Genomic DNA, 18,439 nt, shown 5'->3' with positions numbered 1-18,439 from the left:
TTCCTAGAAAGGGAGGCCAGAAATTGGGTTTGTGCTGGTGGGGCTGCTTCCCTGGCCCCTCCCACCAGATGGTAAAAACAGCCACTCAGCAGCTTAGAAAAAAGCAGGTTACTGTTCCAATTTCCCCAAGAACCTTAATTATGGAATGGACTTAAGAATGTTTACGTTTAAAATAATTGAAGCACCTTTTATTAATTTCCTCAGCAGTGCTTTTTGAAGCCCTTTCAGGGAATACAGTTTTTCAGTTTGAAAGGAAATGCTTTCCCCCTACAAATCCACTTGGAAAAAGGCAGGTATCTGGACGGGGAATTTTGTCAAAGTGCAGCACAAGGGACAGATGATGCTTCAATACAGAAACTTTAATAGGTAAACATATCTTGTAATGTTACAGTGTGTGTGGGGGGGAATACAAAGGGATGGGTGCCAGCACAACTCTCCCATTCAGTATTCTTCCCCTTCTTCAGCCTCAGCTTCCACGGAATCCACGCCCACCTCTTCATAATCTTTCTCCAGAGCTGCCAGGTCCTCCCGGGCCTCGGAGAACTCCCCTTCCTCCATGCCCTCCCCCACATACCAATGCACAAAGGCTCGCTTTGCATACATGAGGTCGAACTTATGGTCCAGGCGGGCCCAGGCCTCGGCGATGGCGGTGGTGTTGCTCAGCATGCACACAGCCCGCTGCACCTTGGCCAGGTCTCCCCCAGGGACGACGGTGGGGGGCTGGTAGTTGATGCCCACCTGCCAGAGAAGAAGAAAGTAGAGGGAAGTTTGTATTGTGGCCTCAGAAATGGTAGCTTGTTTTTGAAAACGAGCTGTGGGCCCAGTTTAAATTAAGCCCTATAGAAACTGGTACATTAGTTTTTGGCAATATTTGTCAACATTTAATATCCTTTAACTGCTTACATCTTTGTTTCTTTTGATTGATTGGTTTCAGGGCTCGAGAAACATCAATTTACTTTTCCATTTATCTATGTATTTCATTGTTTTTTTGGGGTGTGCCCTGACTGGGGATTGAACCTGCAACCCTGGCATATAGGGGGGCTGCTCTAACCTACTTAGCTATCTAGCGAAGGCCGATCATATACTTTCACAGTTTGGATTTACTCACACAAGAACATAAAGCTACATGTATAAAGACTTCTCTGTATTTAAAGTGCTGTTTGTAATGGCAAAACTGGAAGCAAACGCCCATCATTTATTACATGCCCATTCAGTAAAAGACTATATATAATTATGAAAAAGAATGATAAACCTGTCCTGGCATATATTTATATCCAAGGTATATTGTATATTTGGTAAGCAGAAAAATAAGTTGAATTCTATGTATTTAGGCTTAGAAATGCCCACAGAGTAATAAATAGACTAGTGGTTTGGACAACTTAGGGAGCATCATGCTGGAGGAAGACAAATGCCTGGGAATGTGCTGAGGCGGTCACCTATCTCTGTCCTGGCGAGTAGTCAGTAGTAGGCAGCAGCCAGGCACACAATTCTCCAGAAGAGTTGGAAGGGCAGGGTAAAGGGCAAAGGGTTCTGACCCTGATCAAGGGGCCCCATGGCTCAAAGCTAGGCCAACCAGCCCCTCCTAGTAGGAGTGCTGCCAGCTTCCCATTCTCTGGCCACCTGTGTACAGCAAGTTGAGTCTGCCACCTATGTGAAGAGAATGTGCATTCTTTGCCCATGTTGCTAGGCTCTTCCTGTGAACCTCACCCATATAGCAAGAGGCATAAGACATTAATATGCACAGAACATCGCTGTAAGGACAAAGCAAGCTCTGGGGAAAGAGAAGACATGAGTCTTTCAGCATTCGTGTTTTAATATTTTGCCATTTATGTGCATTTCTATAATTAAACTAAAAATATTTGAACATGGATGATTCCTTGAAAACACCATATACCTAAACAAATGGTTGTTAAAGAACATGGTGAAATCCACTCAGACACGAAAAAGAATTTTTAAAGGAGCAGGAATTCACATGATCCATCTGAGGTTGGAGTGTCTTCCCTAGGTACAGTAGAAGCTTTGACTTCCTGCATCTCCTCCCAGACCAGCCTCCCTACTGGTTCACAGGAGCCAGAGACCCAGCAAGGAGATGAACCTGGGCATGGGGCACAGCAGCTCCCACAATGCCTCCCAGCTGAGGCTGGCTTAGATGTTCTTAATTTCCAAAGGTCACAGGACTGAAACAAACTTTCTCCCACTCAGGAACTTGGAATGGAAGGTTTCAACTCCTACCTAAAAGCTCTATGGTCCAAACCGATGTAAGATTTAATGATTTTTTTTTTTGCATGAATCACATGCAATTTCCAAAATGACGGTTTACAAATGTAGGGGGTCTACAGATGTATCTAATGCAGAAAACCAATTGTGAACAAGGACTTAAAGAAAATATCTACATTTCTATTATGTAAATTTTACTATTTCAAATTTTTTAAAATAATTTCAAGGTCAATTTACATTTCCCATACTAAATCCACCATCCTAATGGGAACAACGATCCTTCAGAAATTTTCTCTTCTGTTAAAAGGTACACTAACTGATGACCAAGAGCGTAGCTGCCATGGAACGGGTCTTCTCCACAAGGGCGGCGTCCTGTCCTATCGCAGGGCCTGCAGCATGCTAACAGGTAAAACCGCGCGTCATCACCCATCCTACCTTAAACCCCGTGGGGCACCAATCCACAAACTGGATGGTGCGCTTGGTCTTGATGGTCGCGATGGCCGCGTTGACATCTTTCGGGACCACGTCCCCCCGGTACAACATGCAGCAGGCCATGTACTTGCCATGGCGAGGGTCACACTTGACCATCTGGTTGGCAGGCTCAAAGCAGGCATTGGTGATCTCGGCCACGGACAGCTGCTCGTGGTAGGCCTTCTCAGCCGAGATGACTGGGGCGTAGGTGGCCAGGGGGAAGTGGATGCGGGGGTACGGGACCAGGTTGGTCTGGAATTCCGTCAAGTCCACGTTCAGGGCCCCGTCAAAGCGCAGGGAGGCCGTGATGGAGGACACGATCTGCCCGATCAGGCGATTGAGGTTGGTGTACGTGGGCCGCTCGATGTCCAGGTTGCGCCGACATATGTCATAGATGGCCTCGTTGTCCACCATGAAGGCGCAGTCGGAATGTTCCAGGGTCGTGTGGGTGGTGAGGATGGAGTTGTAGGGCTCCACCACGGCTGTGGACACCTGGGGGGCTGGGTAAATGGCAAACTCGAGCTTGGACTTCTTGCCGTAGTCCACCGACAGCCGTTCCATGAGCAGAGAGGCAAACCCGGAGCCGGTGCCGCCCCCGAAGCTGTGGAAGATGAGGAAGCCCTGCAGCCCCGTGCACAGATCCGCCTGGGAGAGAGCAGAGACATGAGCAGTGCCGTGTGAAGCCACACCGCCAACTCCAACGAGCCTAGGTCACTTCTCTTTGATCCACGATTTTAAATGGATCCCATCACCCAGGTAACATGCATTCCACTGGGGGGGAAGGCAAAGCAGACACCAGAGGTGTATGTATGGACACACTGCAGCCACACCAGAAAGGAGGACCATGGTTCATGCTTCTGCCTTGGGTCTTTTTCCAAATGACCCTGGAAGGCTTCCCAGCACCCTGCTTACCAGTTTGCGGATCCGGTCCAGGACCAGGTCAACAATCTCCTTGCCGATGGTGTAATGGCCTCTGGCATAATTATTGGCTGCATCTTCCTTCCCGGTGATCAGCTGCTCAGGGTGGAAGAGCTGCCTGTAGGTCCCTGTGCGCACTTCATCTACAAAGAGGACACGTGCTTTTAAGGACCATTGTTAACTCACCAGCACGGACAGACTGGGGGATGTTCAGTTCTACCAGCACGTGCTGTTCCTTGGAGGTGAACAGCATCTGTGTGTCACAGGGAGGCTCTATGTCACACACAGAGCACATCTGCAATCTGTGGCTCTAGGCAGGTAAACTCAACTCATGGCAAATGCCAGCCTGAGTGGAACCCCTGCACACAGGCAATTCTACATATTTATTTCACACCAAATGGTACAATTTTAAAAATGGTTCACACCGGACAGTCACTAGGTCAGTGAGGTTTTTGCCAGGCAGTCCTATCAGGGCACCTGTGCGGCCTGGCCTCAGACTTGAGGGTGACATTCTGTCATCTCTAGGTGACCACTGACAGGTGCTCTCTCTGCAGCTCTCCTCAGGCAACTACCCTGGAGGGACCCAATGACTGTTCTCCAATTTCTATTTCTGAGCTGCAGGTCAAGGCTCATGCACCGGCTGAGAGAGTGCACAGCATGAAGGTGACGCCTGCCTGACTCCGCCCTGTTTGCCCCAGTACCTACCAACCACGGTGGGCTCCAGGTCCACAAACACTGCTCTGGGCACATGTTTGCCAGCCCCAGTCTCGCTGAAGAACGTGTTGAAGGAGTCATCCCCACCACCAATGGTTTTGTCACTTGGCATCTGCCCGTCAGGCTGAATGCCATGTTCAAGGCAGTATAATTCCCAGCAGGCATTGCCGATCTGGACACCGGCCTGTCCCACGTGGATAGAAATGCACTCTCGCTGGGAAACAGAACATAAATATGAGACCCATTCATTTTCCACAACTGTCACTATATGGCATGCTATGTATATGCATTCCAGTGTCTAAGGTTTTCTCAAATGTTATTTTCTATGAGGTTTGTGTGATCCAGTTATCCCCGTAAAAACGGAGGTGCTAAACCACTTAGCTATGTGCTATGGTTAGTCTCAGAACCTAACGATCAAGATTAATTCATTTTATTAAATCTCTACCCTGTGTACCGTGACAAAATGGAAAGTACGTATAAAATACTTGTGCACACATTGCAGTACAGCTGTACTGAGAAAAAGCACTTGTGTATTTGAGTTGCCAACTGTGAACTAGCTGCTTTTTTCGAGGCATGCTGTTTGTATTTGAAAGAAATGACAAACTGGCTGTTCAGACTTGGGTATTTGTTATTTATGTTACCATCTTTGCTGTAAAGTAATAAAAAGTATTTTTACAGTTCTTAGTTTTAATTCCTAATGGGACAAGTGTAGGGAGGTTCTGAGACCAGAATGTTTGAGAATCGCCCTCCAGTCTCCAGGAACTCAACACTGTGGTTTGTCCTCTCAGAGACAGTCAAGGCCATCTCACAGGCCAGCTGCCTTCCTGACTCTTAAAAAAATATATAAATTGAATTTTTACAGAGGAAGAGGGATAGTCAGAAACATGGGTCAGCCATCTCCTGAACCTTCCCCACCCTCCCCCACTGGGGATGGCCTGCAACCAAGGTACATGCCCTCGACCGGAATGGAACCCGGGACCTTTCAGTTCGCAGCCAGATGCTCTATCCACTAAGCCAAACCGGTTAGGGCCGCCCTGGCTCTTTGTTTTAAAATATATTTTATTGATTTCTTACACTGAGAGGAAGGGAGAGAGATAGAGAGCTAGAAACGTCGATGAGAGAGAAACATCGACCAGCTACCTCTTGCACACCCCCTACCGGGGATGTGCCCGCAACCGATGTACATGCCCCTGACCGGAATCGAACCTGGGACCTTTCAGTCCGCAGACCGACGCTCTACCACTGAGCCAAACCGGTTTCGGCCGCTCTGGCTCTTTAAGGGGCAATTTCCTGTCTGCCCTTGCCGACCCCCTACCACAATGGAGGTCGCCACCGCCCTCTCAGAATGAGCCCGAGTCCTCGTGTGTGTGTGCGCCCGTCCAGGGGGCCTCGGGCCTCGTGGTGCCTCTTCGCTAGCCCTCCCGGCCCCGTCTCCCCGCCTAGGCCGGATCCCGCCGCACCCCCGGCACTCTCTGTGGGCTGCGGCCTCACGTGGCGGGCTTCGTCCACCCTCCCGCCTAGGAGTGTGCAGGCCTGCCTGTCTCCACGGTCCTTCCAATGTGCGCCGGGCCTACGGCGCCCGCCCAGCCCCAAGGCCTTACCATGGTGAGCGCTGCCGCTGCCGGACTCTGCTCCTCGACCAAAAAGAAACGGTAGCGAAGCTCCGCGCGCCCAACGGTAGCAAACCTCCGCACCCGCGCACGCTGCCACTTATAGGCCCGCCAACGCCCAGGCGGCCATTGGTCCGGGGCGCCTCAGGCGGGCCACAGCCTAGAACCCAGCTTCTGATTGGCTGTCACTCGACTCCTGTAGTGCGGCACGTTCTGATTGGCTGCGGGTTTGGCGGGAAGGCTGCGGAGGTCGAGGAAGGCTGAGCGCACGTTCAGGTGTTTCCGGAGCATTCTCCGACTGGAGATTGGAGCAGCTGTGGCGCCCGCCCGGCTGGGGCACAGGAGGTTTCCATGCCTGTGAGCACCTGGCGGCATGCGAATGACTCGATGTCCGCCTTGTGCGGTCACCCCCTCCCCAGGCACCTCAAGCCCTTGCCTCCCTGCTTCGTATGCGAGGCCTTTTGCAAACATGGCCACCTCATGGAGGTATGACAGATGTCCACCCTAAGTCTGCACCCTCTCACTTCCCCATCCCTTTCCGGTGCAGAAAGGCCTGTTCAAGCCAGCACCCTGAAATTGGGCAGGATTTTATTACTTCTTTAATGAGGAATGGGTGTCCTGGGACGAGGGGGTGGGGGTGGTGCCCATTTGGGAGGTCTTTGGGACAATTAACTTGATTTGTCCATTCCGTAAAGATCGACTAAATTTTCTTTAGAATCCAATTTTTTTTTTTTTTAAACTTCGCGAAACTTGTGGGCAGAAGGATCCAGGCTCATTACCGTAATGCAGCACTCTGTTCTGGGGTGCCAGCCATACCCTTAACTTCCCCGGTAAGGAGAGTGGGGAACCCGCCCCCTGACATGGGACATGCCAGGTTAAGGAATTGGGACTTTCCTATAGGACTTGAGGAGCCTCTGAATAGTGCTGTCAGGTCTGCCCTTGGGAAGATGGCATTGGTGATAGGGAGGAAAAGGACGTAGGAGGGTCAGAGAGAACCAAGGAAATCAGGAGGAACCCACTCTGCCTTTTCTCCCCATGAAAGTGAATCTTTCTGTCTTGTTTAGCGTGGGCTGCCATAACAAAGTACACACACTGTGCGGCCAGTGCAGCTCGGTGGAGCATTGGCCTATGAACCAGGAAGTCACGGTTCAATTCTGGGTCAGGGCACATGCCCGGGTTGCAATCTCTGATTCCCCAGTGTGGGGTGTGCGGGAGGCAGCAGATCAATGATTCTCATCTCTCCCTCTCCCTTTTCCCCTGAAACCAATAAAAATATATTTAAAAAATAAAACACAAAACAAAATACTGAGTGGCTGAAACACCAAATTATTTTCTCACAGTTCTAGATACTAGAAGTCCTATATCAAGGTCGGGGAACATTGGGAGGGCTTGCTTTCTAGCTTACAGTGTCTTACTGTGTTTTCACACCAGAGGACAGGGAAGAGAACAAGCTTTCTGATGTCTCTTCATATATACATATATATTATACATTATATATTATATATTATATATATTATATATTATACATATTATACATTATATATTATATATTATATATATGTTATATTGATTTTTGATTTTTTTTTACAGAGAGGAAGGAAGAGGGACAGAGAGCCAGAAACATCGATATGAGAGAGAAACATTAATCAGCTGCCTCCTGCACACTCCCCACTGGGGATGTGCCTGCAACCAAGGCACATGCCCTTGACCGGAATCGAACCCAGGACCCTTTAGTCCGCAGGCTGACACTCTATCCACTGAGTCAAACCAATTTTGGCTTAATATATATTTTTATTGATTTTAGAGAGGAAGGGAGAGGGAGAGATAGAAACATCAGTAATGAGTGGGAATCATGGATCAACTACCTCCTGCACGTCCCACACTGGGGATCAAGCCTGCAACCCAGGCATGTTCCCTTGACCAGAATTGAACCCTGGACCCTTCAGTCTGCAGGCTGATGTTTTATCCACTGAGCCAAACCAGCTCGGGCCTGATGTCTCTTCTTAAAAGGACACTAATCCTATTGGATCATTGCCCCACCATTATGATCTCATTTAACCTTAATTACCTCCTATCTCCAAATACAGACATATTGGGGTTATGGCTTTTAAGATAAGAATTGTGGGGAGGGTCATAATTCAGGATGTAGCACTCACTTTACTCAGGACTTCAACCACACCATGCACACAACTGAATTGTAGCCTTTGTCAGGTTGTGTTTTTAAGTACTATTTATTTTTCTGTTTATGAAAAGAACACATACTTAGAGTAGGAAGTGTGGAAATGCAGGAAAATATTAAAAACATAAAAATCCATAAACCTTGAGGCCTCCCATTTTTAGTATATTCATGTAATTATGCAACTATTACCATAATTTTAGAACATTAAAAATATATTTTTTAGAGACAGGAAGGGAAAGAGGGAAACATCAATCCATTGCCCCCTGCACACACCCAACCCAGTATTGAACCCATATCTTTGGTATGTGCCCTGACTGGGAATTGAACCCAGGAACTTTTTGGAATACAAGACGATGCTCCAACCAATTGAGCCACACTGGACAGGGCAATTTCAAAACATTTTATCACCTCAAATTTCATCCTTTTTTTATTGCCTTTGTATGGGTATACCACATTTTATTTACCCATTCATTCTTCAGTTGGTGAGTATTTGCACTTTGCAGATATTAATAATGCTGCTGTGAGCATTTGTGTACAAGTTTTTGTGTGGACATATGTTTTTATTTCTCTAGGAATGGATTTGCTGGGTCATATGGTAGCTCCATGTTTAACCTTTTGCAGAACTGCTAAAAAAAATGTATTTTTTTTATCCTGATTTTCTTAACATTAATCTTGAGCATTTTCAGAAATTGCTCACTGTACTTTGAGCACTTGGCTTTTAATGTTAGCAAAGTTCCAAATCTTAGTAACCAATCCCCTCTTATTTGGCATTTAAGTTATTTACAAATTTCATTATTATAAATAGCATTACTTCTATAGAGCAGATTGGTCAGACCACTGGATCAAAGGACACAGGCAGTTTTAAGGCTCTCGGTGCCTACTGATAAATTGCCTTCCAAAAAAGCTGTGACAGTTTGCATCATGGCAAGTTGAGTTTGGGAATGCCAGTTGCACACCGTCTTCTATTTTAATTGTCTTCCAAGGTAAATCACCAGAGCAGAGACTTGTGTAGGCAGTTTTGACCCCATGCCCAGCTCAGCGTGCAACACATGGTACAACTTTGTGTAACAGGAATGAGAGAACAAAGGAAGGCCCAGATGAGTGCAGTGGTTGGGATGGAAAGGAGGATGCAGGTGTCTTGAGTCAGCGTGAAGATTGGCTCCATGAGACCACCTGGTTGTCATGGTGATTCAATGCAGACCAAGATAATAAGAACACATTGTGAGGCTACACTCCACAGTCATTTAGGGGCAGACGCTGGTAGGGATGGTCTCAAGACCGCCAGTAACTCTTTTTTGTACTCCACTCTGCCAGCATCAGTCTTTATGCAAAGTCCTGGAAGAGTTACCTTCACTGAGCTAGCGAGGTCATCAAACTCTCTGTTCACCTGGATATCCTGAGGAGAAACCAAGAATCACTTTCTGAGAACTTGACTTTTTTACTTACACACACGAGGTCTTGAAGAAGGTCCTTAGGACAGCTTCTTTCCTATGGATGACAATGGTATCACTCCCCAAACTATTAAAATCAAGAAGAGAAGGGGCTCAAGGGAGGCTTCTAGGGACCTGCTCTATTTGTTAAGCTGGAGGCTGATACTAGTGGCCTGGTGTATGAAATTCATGCATGGGGAGAGTTGTCCCTCAGCCCGGCTTGCACCCTCTCCAATCTGGGACATCCCTTACGCAATCTGGGACTGCTGGCTCCTAACTGCTCACCTGCCTGCCGTCCTTCTTGCCCCCAACTGCCCCCCACCCCGCCTTTGCTGGCCTGAATGCCCCAACTTGATTTTGCCTCGGCCCTGCCACCATGGCTTTGTTATAATAATAACAAATATTATTATTGTAATAATAAAAGGGTAATATGCTAATTAGAGAGACCTTCCGGATGTCCTTCTGAACAAAGCCATGGTGGCAGGCTTTGAAAATTTGAAAATTTACTGACCTCTGTCCTTAATTTGTGTCCACTTTTCAGCATAAATATTGTCGATTAAAGAAAGAAAGAAAGAAAGAAGGGGGGGGGGGTACAGGCAGTACAGGAAAGGGGGGGGCTGCCTTGCAAGTGCTAAACCTGCAAATCCAAATATTAGTGAACAGTAAGCATTGTTCCTCTTGAGCCACTTATGCTCTCTCAGCCCATGAAGAGCCCAGGCAGGGGTCTGAGGTGAGACCACAGCAGTACCCCAGTCAGACCTGGGAGTGGAGCCAGAGTGGTATTATGATCTACTCTCAGGCCTGGTGTGGAACTCATGAATCTGAGCAGGGCACTCTGTTTCTCTAAGCCTTACTTTCTTCCTCTACATTGTAGACCTCAGGGCTGTGGGGAGGCTCAGAGGTGAATGAAAGTTCTTACAGAGAAATCCAGCAGTTCCAGGGCAGACACTGGATTATCCCGGACAGACTTGAGGACACCCAAGCAGCCTTCACTTCGCATGGGATTCCTGGACATCTAAGAAACACACACACACACACGCACACAAAACTGAGAAAAGCTGATCCTAGGGAGGCCGGAAGGGCACCCCAAAAGGGAAGATTGGGGATTCCTTGTCTCTGATGATGTGCCTCAGGATAGCCCCACTGTCTCAACGCACAAGGTGTCTCCATCAGACAGAACGCCCTGGGTGAGGCTTCAGGGCCAGGGGAGAGAGGAAGTAGACACTGAGCACTTCCCAGTGCCTGGCTCTGCCCCATGCCAAGATGCAGACACACAAGACATACTCCTGCCCTCAAAGAGCTCACTCACTGGAGGAGAAGAGGGAAAAGAAACATTAAAACGCAGTGTGATAAGTACAGTGAGAGTGTGAGCCAACTCTACCTGGGAGGTAAAGGTTGCGTGGGTGATCAAATAACTGCGCTGAGCTTTACAGACGAGGGCATTTCAGCAAGAAGAGCAACAGGGCCAAAGAGAAATAAGAAAATGCACAGCATGTCTGGAGAGTTCTAAGGAGCTTGGGTGAGATAAGTACATTTCAAGGCAGGAGGGAGAGGCAGGTTGGCAGAGCCCATATCCTGGCTGCAAATGACACAATACTAAGCTTGACTCTGTCCACCAGGGAGCCTCTGATGGGTTTAAAGCAGAGAGGGACAGAGGCATATTTCTGGTTTAGAAAGATCACCCGGTAGCAGGTGGGAAGAAAGGGCTGGCGATGAGAAACCAGCAGGCCAACAAAACTCCAGGAGGGAAAGTGAGGAGGAGGAGCAGGTAGCCTGAGAGCTCTTCAGGAGAAAGGAAGATGTGGGAAAGAGGGAGGGACAAGCTTCTGCCTGGATGAGAAGGAGCCCTGCCCCTATACACACCACGAGGCAGCCTTCAGAGGGAGATAATGCATTCAGAATGGATTCTGAGAACCCTACCTGCCTATGAGACATCTGGGGGACCATCCAGCAGGTGGAAATTTGGATCCAGAGAGTAAGAGAGAGGTCTGGGTTCTAGAGCAGGAAGTGGGGGGAGGCATGGGATAGGGTAGGGGATGGGAGAGGAGTAAGCCTCAGGCTGGGAATGGGAGTGCTGCAGGGGCCTCCTCTGCCAGTTGAGCGAGTTGAGGGCCAGGCAGGGCTGGATTACCCCCACCCCCCGCCAGCTGGTGGTACTGTCCTCTGAGCGCATGCTGTTGGCACAGTGGTTCTCGGAGCTGCTCTATCCTCATTGCACCCTCGCTTCTCTGTCTTCTCCTCAGCTGCTCCGTCCCCACTGGCAATCCTGGAGGAAGGAAACTCCTGCTGTGCACACAGGGCCACAGGTAAGTCTGAGCAGTGGCCAACAGTGCACCTGGGCTGATCCTGGATTCTAGCAAGGCCAGAGGAAGAGCAGGGGCGAAGATGGAGGGGAAGCAAGGGTGCCTCAATCAGCAGCAGCAGAGCAGCACTCCAGGGGGCTGAGGAGGAGAAAGGACAGCTAGGAGATGTGGTGATATCACTGGGAGGGAAGGATGGAGCAGGGAGGAGTCTGAAGAAGTGCATGCACCAGGCTAGAGGTGGGTGAGTGAGTGGCAAGGGGAAGACGTGATAAAAGAGGAATCCAGGAGGCCCCCTCCCCCACCTGGGCTCTGGAACCTGTGTTCCCTGCTGCCCCTCGGGTGGACTTATGTGACAGGGGAAGCATCTGTGTGGACAGACTCAGGCAGGTCTGCTGGGGCCTCCCCATCAGTCCAGCACTCACAGCAAGAATCCTCAGTGTCTTGTTGACCCGGAGGCCCAGGCCCAGGCTCCGGGCTCCCACCGCAGAGATGCGGTTGTTGCTGCAACAGAAAAACACATGCATTGTGCTATCTTCCGTGTAGCGGCACAGCGCCAGACTGTCTCAGACCCCAGCTCTGGCCTCAAATGTCAGCATCTCTCATGGAACCCTCTGGTCTTGGCTCCTTACACGGGGAGGAGAGGAGGGGAGGACTACAGCAGACAGGCCCTGCTCACTCTGCAGCTCCTGGGAGGGGCTCAGCCCTGGCAGCCCAACCATGACCTGCCAGGCTTCTGTCCCTCTTTCCCCCTGGACTTGCGGCCCCTCCTCTGGTTACCTACCAAGGGCTGAGAGTCTGCCCTGGCCGGGAGGATCAGCACACATAGCAGGGCTCTCCTCTCCCCGCAGCAGCCACATGCTGAGGGGAGCATGCACATGGACCCACTTATCAGAGTCAGCTCCTCTTCTGAAAGGGAGGAAAGCTCACACAGAGCATCCAGCCCACACCAGACTCTGCTGAAGAGACTTTACATACACCGGCCTGTGTGGTAGGAATTATGAGCCCCGTGTGTAAGCAATGGCCTTGAATGAGAGGATGTAGCTTAGGTGCTCCCGGGTTGTGGCTCAAGCCCATCATAGACCGATCAGTCTGGGAACTGAAGTGGTGAACAGCAGCAGGATCACGGAGCCCTGGTCCCTGGGGTGGCTCTGAGCCCAAACACTGTGACACGGGGGGCACCCTGTGCTCCTCACCTCATGTTGAGTTCCTCCAACACATTGTTGGTCCGAAGTGCCTCACCCACTGCGGAGGCTCCAGGGTCTCCAAAGCCATTGTATGAGATGTCCAGGACTCTCAGGAAGATGTTCGCCTGGGATACAAAAGAGCAAAGCCATGGGACCACAAGTGACGGTGGAGAAAGTCAGAGCCACATCCTTCGAGCCCAGGACACCCGCGGTGCAGAGCACAGACTGAGGGCAGGACAGAGGTGCCAGGGGAGTCTTGGGGCTTGGATGAAGGTGACCAGTAGAGCAGAACAACCAAGCACAGCATAGAGGGTGGGTGCGGGCATGAATGCAGACCCCAGAGACGCAATGAGCAGGCCCCATGCTTGCTTGGGGACCTCTTGAAGGTGGTACCCCAAGGCACAGAGCAGCTCAGGGGCCTAGAGTTGGGTGAAACCTGCCCAGGGGGCTGTGATGGGGAGAAGGATGGGAGCTTGTGGGTATGCTGTGAAGACAGACCTGTCACCTTGTGGGGCAGGACCCCAGCTCAGCCCCTGTAGGAGCTCAAGGCAGCAGCTGCCATTCCTTGAAGAGGACCCAAAAAAGATAGCTGACACAGAGGGCATGACAGGCATTTTGTGCCACCCTGGAAGGGACTGCAGCCACCCATTCCTGAGGCCTTTGGACCACAACCATGGGAGCACGTGGCTTGTTAGAATGTGTACTGGGATCTAAGTGTGTCACTCAAAGGAGCACCGTGCATGCCCCATAGGGAGCATGACACCAGACTGCACGCTGTCCCTCACCGTGGAGTCTACGATGTCTGGGGAAGGTGTGTAGTAATCAGCTGCGGATTCCTCAGTAAATGACATGAGATGGGTTACAGTGCTTTGAAATCATAAAATGGGTCTGGGAAAATAAAAGGCCCCTAACAAAATATCCCTTTCGCTCTGCTTAAAAGGTCCAAGCCTCTTTTCTGAAGAGCTGTAATGATGGGGAGCTGCTCCTGTGAGAACTGCCGTCAAGGGACAGGCTGGCTACGGGGTGGGTGGGGGCCTCATACCCCCAGTCCTCTGGCAAAGGAGACCGCTCCTGGGCCTCGAAGATGATTCCAGCTTATGTTAAGCTCAGTGAGTCCTGTGTTTTCTGCCAGGGCTGGTCCAAGCGTCTCTCCTTCCGAAACACCAAGACAGACCTTCTTATTCACTCTGTACGTTCCTTCAAAAAACGATACTGATGCATCCCCTCCCCCCAAGTCTGGTTCAGCAGGGGCCCAGGAATCTGTATTCCTAACCCAGGGTCGCAGGTGATTCTTTAAAAAAAAAAAAAAAAAAAAATATATATATATATATATATATATATATATATATATATATATATTTCTTTATTGATTTCAGAGAGGAAGGAAGAGAGAGAGAGAGAGAGAGAGAGAGAGAGAGAGAGAGAGAGGGAGAGAAACATCAATAATGAGCTAGAATCATTGATTGGCTGCCTCTAGCACATCCCCCACTGGGGATTGAGCCCGAAACCAGGCATGTGCCCTTGGCAGAAATCAAACCTGGGACCCTTCAGTAGCAGGCCAACGCTCTATCCACTGAGCCAGACCAGCTAGGACCCCAGGTGATTCTTATAATCTATTGGAGTGGTTGGGGGCAGGCAGGTAAAATGCCATGTTCTTGGCAAAGCAGACTGTTCAGGCAAAGGCCCTGGAGCATGAGAGAAAGTAGTAAGGCCAAGGAATCTCACTGATGCCTTCCACAGCACTTAGAATAAAACCCTCATGCCTTTTGCCATGTTTTATAGCCTCCTGTTGCCTCTCTACCCCACGGCCTAGCCGCTCTCCCCGGCTCTCTGACGTCTGCCAGTCTGGGTAATAGGCCTGCATGTTTATTGTCCTTCTGCTTGAAATGCTCTCCCTCTGATTTTTCCATGGCTGCTTCCTCCCAACCCTGCTCATTTCAGTTTAAATGTCATCTCTGCACAGAGGCCACCTTGGCCACCCCTCTCATGGGTGGTTCCCATTCGTCTCTAGAATCATGTCCTGTTTGTTTCTTTTGTAGCAGTAATAATTATGGAGAGTTATCTTGTTAGTATGTGTTCCTTGAGGCTGGGGCCTTTGCTTTGTTCATGGCTAGATTCTTAGAGGCCCAATCGGCTCCCAACACATGTAGCAGCAAGCAGTGAGATATTCGTGGAGCGGATTAAGTGTCTTGTGTGGAAGGAGTGGGAAAGGTGCAGGCCTCTGTGGAACCTGGGGAGCAGGAGCCAGAGCATGGATGCTCAGATGGGTCCCTCCAACCTCCACCCACCTCTGCCCCAGGAAGGTGAGCTCAAGTGTCTCCTGGTGGCCTTGGCCGGGTATTACCTGCTTGGTCATTTAGCTGGTTATAGCTCAGGTCCAGGGACTTCAGGCCTGTGTGGGCCAGCAGTTCAGCAAGGTACCGGGCTGCCTGCTCCTCCAGGCTGTTCCCTGCCAGCTGTACCTTCTGTATGGTGGGGTTTGCCATGAGGGCAGCGCAGACGGCCTGGGCTCCCACCGCTCCCAGCTGGTTCTCTGACAGGTCCACATCTGGGGATTGGCACCACTCCTGTCAGTGGCATTCAAAGCCAGGCGCCATCCTCCTCCACCCTGCTTCATCCCCTGAGCCTCCAGGCCTGAGCTGGCAAAAGGGGCTTTGTAGCCGTACTCTCCAGGGGTGCATGGCAACTCTGGCACCTATCAAGTGGGTTTCCTCAGGCCCCAGGTAACTTCCCCGATGCCCATCCCCACCCCATGTATCCATGAGCTTCTTTGTCAAGGAGCTAAGACCACCCACTTCCTGTTGCTATGAGAATGTCCATGATGGAGATGCGACCACCCTGTTGATCATTTGGGCCTGGTAGTAATACAAGCCCCCCACAGAAGCTCTCACTGCTGGGGACCTACAATTATAGTCTAAGTGAGCACCTATGTGGGCCAGACTGCCAGACTACACCCATGGCTGCTGCCTCCCACTCATCTTTCAAGGATTCCCCTTATGTGGGCCACATGCAGTTTCACTGATTCCCCATCTCCAAAGTCTAAGTGGTATTGTGCCATTTCACAGATTGGAAAGTGAGGCTCATCAAGGTTGAGCTTCTTGCGCAGGGTCCCCCTTCTTATTAATGGCAGAGGCAGCATTTGAATCCAGTCCCACCAAACACCCATCCCTCCTTCCCTCCTCTCACCCTGCCTAGCCCCTTCCTGTGTGTCAAAGGACTCTCCCACCTGCACTCAGGCACTGGGAGCCACCATATGAAGAATGTGCTGGCCAGCGGGGGAGTTGAGTGGGTGCCATGGGGTTGGACAGGAAAGGGTGGCATCAGCTTTGGGTGTACCGCAGAAGGTCTAACTCCACCCTTGTGATGAGGTCCCCTCCCCAGCAACACCAGCAGGTAAGAAGCTCTGGGGGCAGGGTGCACCCCTCAGAAAAGGGAGGGCGCAAGCACCCATGGCTTGTGGGGACAGGCCCACCTACCACAGATGCTGCTGCTTTTGCTCAGAGCATGCGCCAGGGCCTTTGCGCCGGCCCCACAGAGCTCGTTGTCCCGAAGGTCCAGCCGCTTGACGTAGGGATTGGAGGATAGCGCAGGAGCCAGAGCCCGGGCCCCCTAGGACAGAGAGGGGCCTGAAAGGCCTGATCCTTCCCGGGCTGAAGGCCCCAGACATAGATAGCTACTACCTTGGCTCATGTTTCCAGGGCTCAGCCCACTTGGTGCCTTCCAGCTGGCAGGCCCTCCCTTTCCCCATGCCCAGGGGACACCTGCTTCTTGTTCTAGGCTCCACCTAGATCCCACCTCCTGGAGCCTTTCCTGATCCCTCCCTCCAGCAGGTGAGGTGCCCAGTGCAGGCTTCCCGGCCCTGATTGAACTGTTTCAAAGCCCTGGTCCCACCTGTCACCCAGGTGTGAGGGTGGGCTATGCCTGGCACAGAGCAAAGCCAGGGAGTGTGTGGGACAGGCTCAGGAAGGGGGCTACACCCATGGCTGCTGCCTCCCAGGTCCCGTCCCTACAAGCCTGGCCCCAAGGTCCCTCCAGGGGTACCTGGGGCCCCAGGCCACGGTGCCGCAGGTTCAGCTCTGGGGCTCTCCCTTGGCGCAGAAAGCGGGAAACGGGCACAACACCGTGGGCCCGGCAAGACCTCAGGTAGAGGGTATCCTTGACCGGTTCTCTGAGCTCTTGGGTGCCTAGTACGAGACAGAGAGAAGAATGTGGGTCCCTCTTCAGGCACAGCCAGTCATCTTCCAAGGGTTCCCCTGTGCTCTGTCATTACCAGGCATTTCACTCCGCAGCAGCGTGTTCTAACTGGAGCGTCTGATGCCCCAGGAGCATTGCAGGGAAGGCACAGGGAGTTGCCGCCACCGGCTGTGCTGACAGTGTCCCAAGGAGAGCTCCCTGCCCACTTGATCAAAGCTCCCTGCCCACTTGAGCTCCCTGCTCTGCTGAACAAGGGGCCCTGCCCACTTGATCCCAGCCTGTCCCTTCCACTCCTGCCAAAGAAGCCCCAAAGGTGAGACCAGCTGGGCATGCCCTGCCCGGAGGCACCTTCTGTCTCCAGGTTAGAGTCCGAATCTGTGTCTGAATCCTCAGCCTCCGGGACCCCTGCAGAGCGCCCAGCTGCCGTAGCCTCTGCTGCCACCTCTTTCTCCTGCTCTTCACTCTCCCCAGACTTCTCGCAGGGACCCCTCATAGTTACGTCCATTTTGCATTTGCGGGCACCGATGTAGGGACTACACACCACATCACCAGCCAGGGAATTTGGGCGGACCCTCCGGCTCCAACAACCAATTGCAGCGAACAGGCTTTCCTTACAGCAAATAGAGACGCAGTCACTGGAGCAACCTGGTGTTGTTGGTTGCTGTAGAAACCGCCTCTAGTCTGCTCTGAACTTGAGTCTGCTCTTAGCTAGGCGGACAAAACCTTGAGCGCAAGGGTGGGCGCTTTGCAGGTTCTTATTCCCCCAGCCATCTCATGCGGTTCCAGCATCGCCCCCCTTCCCAGGGCTGGCGGAGATACCTGACTCTGGGCTTTTAGTTCCTGTGCTTGGGAAATGTGGGCAGTTTGTGGGGAGGGCATTACACAGGAAGGCTGGGGAACCTTGGAGAGCCTGGCCACCCTCCTCTCTGGAGCCAGTCACGCTCTCTGTGGGTCCCAGTTCTTTCATGTTCTAGGTCAGTGGTTGGTAAACTCATTCGTCAACAGAGCCAAATATCAACAGTACGATTGAAATTTCTTTGGAGAGCCAATTTAATATATATGTGTATGTGTGTGTGTATATATATATATATATATATATATATATATATATTGTATATAATATATATATTATATATATTAAATTGGGTCTCCAATTTATATATATATTATTGATTTTTGAGAGAGAGAAGGGAGAGAGATAGAGAGTTAGAAACATCGA

The 18,439-nt window shown here is 50.8% G+C and overlaps 2 protein-coding genes across 2 annotated transcripts; both read right to left on the bottom strand.

Moving 5' to 3' along the window:
• Nucleotides 1-368: 368 nt before the first annotated feature.
• Nucleotides 369-4,537, bottom strand: LOC118725585 (tubulin alpha-3 chain). Its single transcript, XM_036449550.2, has 4 exons — nt 4,312-4,537; nt 3,601-3,749; nt 2,653-3,333; nt 369-738 (listed from the first exon to the last, which is right to left on the bottom strand). The coding sequence occupies exons 1-4, from the start codon at nt 4,430-4,432 to the stop codon at nt 442-444; spliced, it is 1,248 nt and encodes a 415-aa protein (XP_036305443.1). The 5' UTR covers nt 4,433-4,537; the 3' UTR covers nt 369-441.
• A 4,401-nt stretch (nt 4,538-8,938) lies between these two features.
• On the bottom strand, nt 8,939-17,725 carry LRRC74B (leucine rich repeat containing 74B). The gene is made up of 9 exons (XM_036449551.2): nt 17,569-17,725; nt 17,068-17,210; nt 16,503-16,635; nt 15,371-15,574; nt 14,069-14,178; nt 13,036-13,151; nt 12,265-12,343; nt 10,459-10,554; nt 8,939-9,505 (listed from the first exon to the last, which is right to left on the bottom strand). Exons 1-9 carry the CDS (start codon nt 17,723-17,725, stop codon nt 9,350-9,352), a joined length of 1,194 nt encoding a protein of 397 aa, XP_036305444.1. The 3' UTR covers nt 8,939-9,349.
• Nucleotides 17,726-18,439: the final 714 nt, after the last annotated feature.

This window comes from Pipistrellus kuhlii, unplaced genomic scaffold (assembly GCF_014108245.1).
Source record: "Pipistrellus kuhlii isolate mPipKuh1 unplaced genomic scaffold, mPipKuh1.p scaffold_m20_p_20, whole genome shotgun sequence".
Classification (NCBI taxonomy): Eukaryota; Metazoa; Chordata; class Mammalia; order Chiroptera; family Vespertilionidae; genus Pipistrellus; species Pipistrellus kuhlii.
The sequence above is the reverse complement of the archived record's forward strand: the minus strand, read 5'-3'. Positions and strand labels throughout refer to the sequence as shown.